Source organism: Amyelois transitella, chromosome W (assembly GCF_032362555.1).
Source record: "Amyelois transitella isolate CPQ chromosome W, ilAmyTran1.1, whole genome shotgun sequence".
Taxonomy (NCBI): domain Eukaryota; kingdom Metazoa; phylum Arthropoda; class Insecta; order Lepidoptera; family Pyralidae; genus Amyelois; species Amyelois transitella.
The window spans coordinates 9,580,499-9,591,376 of record NC_083536.1 but is presented as its reverse complement, the minus strand read 5'-3'; the positions used below and the strand labels follow the sequence as shown (position 1 = coordinate 9,591,376).

Here is a 10,878-nt window from a genome sequence, read left to right as displayed (position 1 = left end):
ATGAAGGTGTAGTTATTTATTACAAAAAATCGCTCAAAATACTAACTGAACAAATAATGATCTTAGAAGCTAATAGTACATTAATACGAATAAATGAAGGTACATGTCTAATTGGTATTTACCGTCCTCCCCATCACCTTAATGCTACTAAATTTATCAATTCCCTCGAACTCCAACTTAAAAAACTCTCACGTTACAAAAACATTATTATAATTGGCGACATTAATCTAAGTATTTGTCCGTCTAAATTCGATACCAGAGCAAATGACTACCTAAACATGCTAGCATCTAATTCTATCCTGCCAGGACATTCCCTACCCACGCGAAACAATAAAACTTGCTTAGATCATATAATGATTAAAACAAAATGTCTTCCCCAATGCTGTGTTATCGATTCATCAATTACTGACCATGATTCCATAGTCCTTAATATTAATCTTAAGACAGAAATCCCCCGTGCACCTGTCAGAACCTTTAAGTTTTGTGACTATGAAGGTTTGGACAGAACCATCAGTGATTTTGATTTTTCCCCTATTTATCAGATGACAGATGCTAATGATGCTGCTGATTTTCTCATTAAATCCCTTCAAACAGCTATTAACTCTAATGAAATGATTAAAAAAATACCGGTTAGGAAACGAATCTCCAAACCGTGGATCACCAAAGGATTACTCAAATGTATGAGAAACAGGGACAATTTACATAAAAAGCATAAGAGGGATCCCGAAAATGTAATATTAGAGTGTACCTATAAAAGATACAGAAACTTTTGCAATATAATCTTAAAGAAGGCCAAGAGAGCGTATGATAATAGTCTTATAACGGAAGCAGGCAAATCACATAAAAAATTATGGAATGTAATAACACAGCTAACTCAATCTAAAAACAAAACTGACCATTCACCCAATCTACTAAGCTACCATGCACCCAAAGATAGTATCAATCACATCAACTCTTATTTTGCCAGTGTGGGAAGTGACCTCGCTCGTAAGATTATACCCATAACAACACGTAATACTAAATTTAAGCACAGAGACCCCCCACCTAACTCATTTGTTATACTACCAACTAACGAAGAAGAGATTATATCAGCAATAATGGCTTTAAAAACCGATGCAGCTCCCGGTGTAGATAACATTCCTAGCCTTTTGCTGAAGAGATATGTGAACATTCTCACAACTCCGATCACATTCCTATGCAATCTAATTTTCCAGACGGGTGTCTTTCCCCGTGCTCTAAAGATTGCTCTAGTTAAACCGATTTATAAAAGTGGTGACAAGAACAGTGTTGACAACTTCAGACCTATATCTTTATTACCGGCACTATCCAAAATTGTAGAACGTCTCATTAATAATCGCTTAGTTAATTTTCTTGAAAACAGCAAAATCCTCGCTCCATCCCAGTTTGGTTTTCGAAGAGGTAAATCAACAGATGATGCTGTCTATAGCTTGACTGACACTATTGTACGCAATCTTGACTTAGGTATTAAAAATATCGGCATATTTTTAGATTTTAAAAAAGCTTTCGACACAGTTTCGGTCCCCCTTCTCATTCAAAAATTACAAGCGGTAGGAGTAAGAGGATTGCCGCTGTCACTTCTGACTGACTATCTTCAGGATAGACTCCAACAAGCTAAAATTGGAAACCTGATTACCGACCAACTTCCCGTAACACATGGTGTGCCACAGGGTAGCATATTGGGTCCCACGCTATTCCTTGTCTATATTAACGACCTCTGCCAGCTACAAGTTCCAAACTGTACAATCTTTGCTTTTGCCGATGACACCGCACTTGTCGTTAATGGTAAAACGTGGGACGAAGCGTATTGCAATGCCCAAACTGCCTTCAATATGGTCACTGGCTGGGTAAGCACAAACATGCTAACATTGAATTTGAGTAAAACGAAACATATGTTCTTCGCTTTAAATAAAACTCAATGGCCTAAAACCGGTTTTATTACTGCCCATACGTGCAATAATATTTCGCCTCAATGCTCATGCCTGAAGTTAGATCGTGTTGATACTATTAAATACTTAGGTGTAGAAATTGACACTGCCCTAACCTTCAAAACTCATATACAATCATTAACGACAAGACTACGCAAGCTCATCTATATTTTCAGATACTTAAGAACTTTAGCTGATCGTAAAATTCTTAAAATGGTTTATCAGGCACTGTGTCAATCTCTAATCGGATATTGCATTACTTCATGGGGCGGGGCTGCAAAAACGCATCTCATTGAGGTGGAACGGGCTCAACGTGCGATACTTAAAGTAGGAGCTTCCCTTCCTTTTCGTCATCCAACATTCGAACTGTATCAACAGTGAGAAGTCCTTACGGTGAGACAGATCTTTGTCTTTTCGACTATTCGTAAAATGCACACTCAGTGTAGATATAATCCGAGTCTTTTTGCTAACAAACGAAGAAAGACTACCGTCTGTAACCTTGAACACTTCAATACTAGATTTGCGCTTAAGTTCTTTTGCTTCCTTGGCGCCTTCCTCTACAATAAAGCCAACAATATTCTTATTATATACCCAATGTCTAGATATCTTTGCAAGAAGGCTCTTTTTAAGTGGTTACTATCTCTTGACTACGATTCTACTGAACGTCTCATACAAATTACTTCATAACCTCCTACCTCATCATTACACACTACAGAACAACATTTTACACAAACAAGAACACTTACATATCACATACAATCACCCACTACGGTTTTACTCATAAGCTTAGATAAGTATTTTTATGTTTTGTCATTATGTATAAAGTTTTTCTCTTTTTCTTTAATTTTTCTACTATCGGCGTCAAATTGATGTACAAGATCATTTAAATCATAGGGAGGAGTGAGCCTGGTGACCTGTAATACAGGAGGTCTTACCTACCTATCTCAGGCACCAGTTCTCTCCACACTTATTGATATTACTACTCGCATTACTTGTACCCCATCGATTAAGTATGAAATGAAACTCTGTAAATTAGTATTAAGTGGAGAGAATAATAAACGATTTATTTATTTATTTATTTACAACTAGCTGTGCCCGCGACTTCGTCCGCGTGAAATAGTTATTTTGTGCATCATTGAAGCCCTGAAGGAGGAATAATTTTTCCCGTTTTTTTCACATTTTTCATTATTTCTTCGCTCCTAATAGTTGCAGCGTGATAATATATAGCCTAAAGTCTTCCTCGATAAATGCTCTATTAGACACAAAAAGAATTTTTTAATTCGAACCAGTAATTCCTGAGATTAGCGCGTTCAAACAAACAAACAAATTCTTCAGCTTTATAATATTAGTATAGATTATGCAAAAAAATTGATGTACCTACGTGAGTGCGTGTTTGAGGATGCTATTCAATCACGAAAATTCTACTGGATGGATTTTGATGAAACTTACGTACACGGGAAGAATAATGCCTGGAATAGAACATAGTTTATTTTTCTTACAAAAGTCCCCGGGACTTTGCCGGGGGCGCAGCTGTTAAAAAACAAATAAATTCTAAAGACAAAAAAAGGAAATTATAATAATGGAAAGTTAAAGTATCTCTTTGTATACAACATTTGCTATCTTGCCCATTTGCTATTTGCCCTGTCACAGCTGGTGACCCGCGGAAAGCGACGTAGAGCTGTCCGTGTGAGAAGCAATTCGTCCTGAGGTCGACTCCGGCTGCTCCAAGCGTTTGACCTTGCAATTTGTTAATTGTCATCGCGAAACATATAGCCATTGTAAGCTGAACACGCTTAAATTGAAATGGAAAGTTGTTGGGAATGAGGGGAATGCGTGGTATAAAAACAATTTCACCAGCTGCACAACCAGTAAGAATTTTAGCTTCTATAATATTGTTATGAAGCGAAAATGTATTGTGAGGGCAATGTTAAAATATTAAGGGTTTTGAAAAAATCTCTAAGTGAATCTATTTGTTTTAAGCCGTAGATAGCTCGAATTGCCCTTTTTTTTGTAAACTATAATAATACTTTTAATTCTCATGTGGCGCCATCTCGTATCGGGTAGTCAAAAAATAAATATCTAAACCACGGGAACTAAATCAATGGTGAAACGGTAAGTATTGGCGTTACTACATTGTGTGTTATTAATCTTGAGCGATGCATTGTCGCCGATGCGGGGCGCGTCAAACTACCTACATAAAAAAAAATCTTCTCAAAGATGTGGTGAAACGGTAAGTACTGGCGAAACTAAATCAATGAAAAAAAGAATTTCTAATAAATTGAAAATTTTGCCAACGGCTACAATCGTGTTATTTCTTAAATTCTCATGAGGCGCCATCTCGTATCGGGTGGGGAAAAAAATAAATGTCTAAACCACGGGAACTTAATCAAAAAACAAAGCATAATGAATTAAATCAATAAAATGCTATTTTTTTAATCATCATTATAAATATGATAATTAATTATTTATAGCTTTTTATATCGATTCAAAAATGACGATGTTCCATACAAACTTGCACCCCCTAATTCATCCCCTTGGGATAGAATTTCAGGATAAAAAGTAGCCTATATTCTAATCCAGGTTAATAGCTATATCTGTGCCGAATTTCGTTCAAATCCGTTCGGTAGATTTTGCGTGATGCGCGTACAAACATACAGACAGACAGACGGACAGACAGACAGACAGACAAAAATTCTAAAAAAAATTGTTTTGACTTCTATTGACCCTAGAAAGATCCCTTATATTTTTTTTTCTTAAATATCTTCAATGTACAGACAAATTTCAGTTACAGTTTTATTATATGTATGGATTAATTATTTATAGCTTTTTATATCGATTCAAAAATGACGATGTTCCATACAAACTTGCACCCCCTAATTCATCCCCTTGGGATAGAATTTCAGGATAAAAAGTAGCCTATATTCTAATCCAGGTTAATAGCTATATCTGTGCCGAATTTCGTTCAAATCCGTTCGGTAGATTTTGCGTGATGCGCGTACAAACATACAGACAGACAGACGGACAGACAGACAGACAGACAGACAGACAAAAATTCTAAAAAAAATTGTTTTGACTTCTATTGACCCTAGAAAGACCCCTTATATTTTTTTTTCTTAAATATCTTCAATGTACAGACAAATTTCAGTTACAGTTTTATTATATGTATGGATAACTCTTTGTTAATTGCTCAAAAAGGCAAACCACATAACATTGGAGAAGAGTAAATATTGCCAGCAATAAATGAAGTAATAATTACCGGCCGCAGATATTATCCGAAAAATTCCTTTGAGTAATAATTCTGTGCAAAGACGAATTGATGAAATGGCAGAAAACATTGAAGAATCATTGTGCGATCACCTGAGGACAAGTTAATTCTCAATTCAGCTCGATGAGTCCACTTTACCAACTAATGAAGCATTGTTGTTGTCTTACGTGAGGTTTATTAAAGATGAGAAAATATGTGAAGAACTATTATTTGCTAGAAATTTTGAGACCGATACAAAAGGTAAAATGTACTGTATGTAGTTTTGATTACTCCTTATGTCAAGTCTTGCGGGTATCTATTCAGTAATAAACCAGCATTGAAGCAAGGCGGTTGTTTTATTAAGCTCCGATATATCATCTGGCGACGAGGCATCACTACCCACGTAATTTAAAAAAAAAAACAAAATGTCGACAATAATTGGAAATCTTACGATTTTTGACCATAAAATTCACGAATGGGAAGTTTTTTACGGAAAATTGACGCAATTCATCAAGTTGAATAATATTTCGGTTGAAAATCAAAGTGCAGTGCTGTTAACAAACTTATCGGATGAATCCTACCGTCTGGTTCGGGGCCTTGTGCATCCGAATAAGCTTGAAGAATCAAACTATAGTGAGCTGGTGAAGTTACTCAACACGCATTTTACGCCAAAAAGGTCGACGTTCGTTGACAGAGCGAAGTTCTATGACGCGGTAAAATCGGATGGCGAGAGCATCGAAGATTGGGCTGCGAGGCTACGTGGGCTGGCGGTATATTGCGATTTTGGACCGGAACTCCATACCGTGCTGCGGGACCGTTTCGTTTTGGGCTTTGGAACAGGACGGGAGCGCGACCGTCTGTTTGAAGCAGATTCAAAGACGCTGACACTAGCGCAAGCGATGGAAATTGCCCAAAAAGCAGCGTGTGTCCGTCAGGCACGCGCTAGCGTCGCAGGTGGCGCAGGGGCAGCTGATATCAAGGAGGAGTCCGTGTTCTATGCAGGGGATCATCGACGCGCAGGCGGAGGCGCGGGTAGCAGCGGCCGTCAGGGAGGCGGTCGTAAGGTCGATGATAATGAAGTGCGTTGCGCGGTGTGCGGTTACAGGAATCACGATGGTTCTAAGTGTAGATTCAAAAATTACAAGTGCCTTGTTTGTGGTCAAAAAGGTCACCTAAAAAGGATGTGCGTAGTTAAAAAGTCAAATGTGCATAATATCGTGCCGGAAAATGTGGGCTCGGATCGAGAGGATTGCAGTGAATGTGAATTATTCAACATGAGGTATGTGGTCAATAAACCGATTAAATTATCAGTTAGGATAAACGATGTAGATATGTGTATGGAGTTAGATTCTGGGTCGGGGAGTTCAATTATTTCAAGTAAGTTGTTTAAGAGCGATGTAAATATGTGTCTTTACAATGGACACAAAATCATCCCCCTGGGATATTTTATTGCGAAAGTTAAATATATTAAATCTGTACATGAAATTAAAATGTATGTATTTAAAAATGGCGGACCCCCTCTCTTGGGTCGTGACTTTATGGCGAAATTTAAAATTTATTTTGCTACTAAAAATTATATGATAACTGATAATAAAATCTGCAAAGAATTGCCACGTCTATTGATACAGTTCCCAAACCTGTGGAAAGATGAGTTAGGGTCTTTTAATAGGTTTGAAATTGATTTAAAACTTAAAGACAAAGCATCGGCAAAATTTTTCAAACCTCGCACCGTTCCCTTCGCTCTCAAAGATAAGGTGAGCGCAGAGCTCGACCGGCTCGTGAGTGTAGGCATTTTAAAACCGGTTTGTTATTCCGATTATGCTACGCCGATTGTTCCGGTATTAAAGGAGAATGGTAAACTAAAAATTGCAGGCGATTTTTCATGCACTCTAAATAAGGACCTGGAAATTGATAAGTACCCATTACCTAGAATTGAAGAGGTGTTTTCCAAAATTGGTGGGGGGGAGTGCTACTCAAAATTAGATTTGAGTAATGCTTATAATCAATTTAGATTATCTGAGTCGTCCCAAAAATTATGTACGATTAATACACATAAGGGCCTTTTTTCCTATACACGTTTAGTCTATGGTTTAGCTTGTGCACCTGCTATCTTTCAAAGGGCTATGGAGACCTTGTTGGCAGGGATAGAAGGGGTTAGTATCTGGCTGGACGACGTCTGTATTACTGGGCCGAATAAAGAGTCTCATTTGTCTAGACTTCACGAGGTTTTAAGTAGGTTAGACGATGCAGGTTTACGGCTACAGAAAGAAAAATGTTGTTTTTTTCAGGAGAGCGTAACCTACTTAGGGTATGTCATAGATAAAAATGGCCTAAGAACGTGTCCAACCAAAGTGGAAGCTATCGTTTGTGCTCCGGCACCTACTGATATGTTAGGCGTAAAACGTTTCCTAGGAATCGTAAATTATTATAGGAACTTCATACCGAATGCATCAGCCTTATTAAATCCGTTGCATGAACTTCTTCGCACGGACGCAATATGGCAATGGGGGGAGCGTCAAGAGGAGGCGTTTAAAGAAGTCAAACGGATCCTAGCTAGCGAGCGGGTACTTGCTCATTTTGACCCGTCCGCGCCGCTCGTACTGACGGTGGACGCGGGCCCCGCCGGCCTCGGCGCCGTGCTGGCTCATCAGGACGCCAACGGGCGCGAGCGACCGATTGCCTTCGCGTCGCGATCATTGTCAAAGAGCGAAAAGAATTATAGCCAGATACAGAAGGAAGCAACAGCTATAATTTTTGGAGTTAGGCATTTTCATCAATACATCTATGGTCGCAGTGAACCTTTTATATTAAAAACCGACCATAGGCCGTTGTTGTCAATTTTTGATAAAAACAAAGGGGTTTCGGTAACAGCAGCCTTACGTCTGCAGAGGTATGCCATAATATTGTCCGCATATAATTATACAGTGAAGTACATAGATGGCAAAAGTAACGACGTGGCGGATTATTTTTCTCGATCTCCATTGCCAGTATCAGTTAACAACGAAGGCGAGCAAGACGCAAATTCTAAATATTTTCTTTTCCTTGAAGAAAGAGCGGAACCGGTTCTATTTTCAGATTTAAAACGTGCCATACAATCTGATAAAGTTTTGCAAACGGTTATTAAATACATGAAAATTGGTTGGCCTAGGAAAGTTAAATGTAAGAATATTGTGCCTTATTTTCAATGTAAAACTGACTTGGAGGTTATCAATGATTGTTTGTTTCGCGGACATAGGGTTGTCGTTCCGGATATTTTTAGAGAAAGAATGTTAAAAGAGCTTCACTCAGCACATTTCGGTGTAGTTAAAACTAAAAGCGCGGCTCGTAGTAGAATGTGGTGGCCGGGAATCGACGCCGACATTGAGCGGTGGGTCGGCGCCTGCGCAGCTTGCTCCGCAGTGCGCAGTGCTCCGCCGCGAGCGGCCCCCGCGCCCTGGCCGCGCCCCTCGGCACCCTGGCATCGCATTCACATTGACTACATGGCTTTAGGACAGGCTATATATTTAATTGTTATTGATGCATTTTCCAAATGGTTGGAATGTATTTATATGGAACGTGGCACTTCTACATTCGCATTGATACAAAAACTAAGAGAAATGTTTTGTAGGTTTGGTTTGCCTAAGGTTATTGTATCTGACAATGATGTAAAAATTAATTCTGCTGAATTTCATACATTCTGTAAATCTAATGGTATTAAATATTTAACATCGCCTATCTACCACCCAGCTAGTAATGGCCAAGCAGAAAATTCTGTCAAAACTTGTAAAAAAATGTTAAAATGTATGTTTTTGGAGAGCAACTTGTGTCAAAGGAAAATTTTAGAAAAATTACAGAGCTATTTGTTTAGTTATAGGAATACTGTTCATTGTGCTACAGGTTCAACTCCAGCTGAACTTATGTTAGGTCGCAATCTGAGATGCAGGTTAGATCTTATCTTGCCACAAAACTCGAAGCCCGATGACATTGTAAACAATGAGTCAGCATTATTAAAGCCTAGTAGACGCTTCATAGTAGGTGAAGCAGTATGGGCGAGATGGTTTGTTGCTAGAAAAGCTATTTGGTGTACAGGCATTATAAACAAAGTTGTGGGTTCAAGAATGTATGAAATTTATTTTAAGGATTATAATAGTTATGGTTATAGACATATAGATCAAATAAGGAAGTTAACTAAGGCTAATGTTACAAATAATGATATGATAAGCGACGACGACGGGGACACGGCCGGTCCAGATACGTGTTTATTGTCTGACCCGAGCGTGTCCTCCACGCCTGCCCCGGCGCCCGACTCGCGCGCTCCGCAGCCCGCGCCCGCGTCCGCCGCGGCGCCGCCACAGCTCGCGCCGGCATCGGCACATAGCCCTGATCTGCCTACTTATGTTGAGGGGGGAGAGATGTCGGTAATGTCCGGTGGTGGAGGTGATACTCGGTGTGAGAGAGATCAAGACGATGGGGAAGTGTGGGCAGAGGCTTGTGAGGGAAATGTGATTCAGGCTCAATCATCGGAGCGGAGTGAAAATCAGAATGAGGTAGTTGCGGCGACTAACGACAAACAAAGTAATTTAAATGAAGATATTGCTAGACGTTCTAAAAGAGTTCGGAAACCAACGGTTTTCTTTGAACCGTAGGCTCCTCATTCGTTTTTCAAGCAGACAAGCCGAGATTGTAGATAATTAGGTATATTGATTTGTTATTAAGATTTAAAACATATATATTATATAAGGATGAGCAGAGCAGTGTCAGTTTTTTAGTTGATAATTAGATTAGTTAGTGTACAAGCTTGCTATTTTATTTTACTTATACTTAAATGACGTGTGCGCACGCTGTCGTCGCTGGGCGGAATGGGGCCGAGGTAGGGTCGCGTGGCCGGATGACGCCGGATGACGCCGCGACCCCCGCTCCTCGTCACTTCCCCGGCATTGCGTTCCGTTCCTCGTATTGCGGCGCGAACATATCCTGGGGCCCTTGAAAGCCCTGCTTTCAAGACTCTTCTACAAGGATGCAAATTTTGTTCAAGGCTCGTCTGGTTACGCCCTTGGAAGTGCGGATGTCCGCTACCCTCGGCACGCCGTCTGTCCCTGGGTATGTCGCTTCGACTCTGCCCATACGCCACATCAGAGGTGGAAGGTTGTCCTCCTTCAAGACTACCAAGTCTCCTGTCTTGAGGTCAGCCTGCCGTATACGCCATTTGACTCGTTGCTGAAGTTCCGCCACGTATTCAGCTTGCCACCGCTTCCAGAAGTGTTGCCGGAGGTGCTCCAGGAGATTGTAGCGGTGTAGCCTCTTCATGTTGTCATCAAGCAGCGACGGGCCCGGTAGTGATGTGAGCGGCCTGCCAAGGAGAAAGTGTCCCGGTGTGAGCGCATTGTAGTCGTTAGGAGAGGGTGACAGAGGGGTGAGAGGGCGACTATTGAGGATTGCCTCTATTTGGGCGAATAGAGTAGACAGCTCTTCGAAGGTGAGGTGTGTGTCGCCCATTATACGTTTTATATGGAACTTTGCAGACTTGATGCCTGCTTCTACATAGCCGTTAAAGTTAGGAGCGTAAGCCGGGGTAAATGAAAACTTTATATCATGATCAGATGCAAAGGCAACAAAGGAGTCTGAATAAAGCTTGAAGAAGTGTTGCAGCTCCTTTGCAGCTGCGACAAAATTTCTTCCATTGTCAGATATGATTTCTTTGGGCTTACC

The 10,878-nt window shown here is 40.1% G+C and overlaps 1 protein-coding gene across 1 annotated transcript; it reads right to left on the bottom strand.

Moving 5' to 3' along the window:
- Nucleotides 1-10,115: 10,115 nt before the first annotated feature.
- On the bottom strand, nucleotides 10,116-10,878 carry LOC132904288 (uncharacterized). The gene has a single exon (XM_060954220.1). It carries the CDS (start codon nucleotides 10,663-10,665, stop codon nucleotides 10,168-10,170), a length of 498 nt encoding a protein of 165 aa, XP_060810203.1. The 5' UTR covers nucleotides 10,666-10,878; the 3' UTR covers nucleotides 10,116-10,167.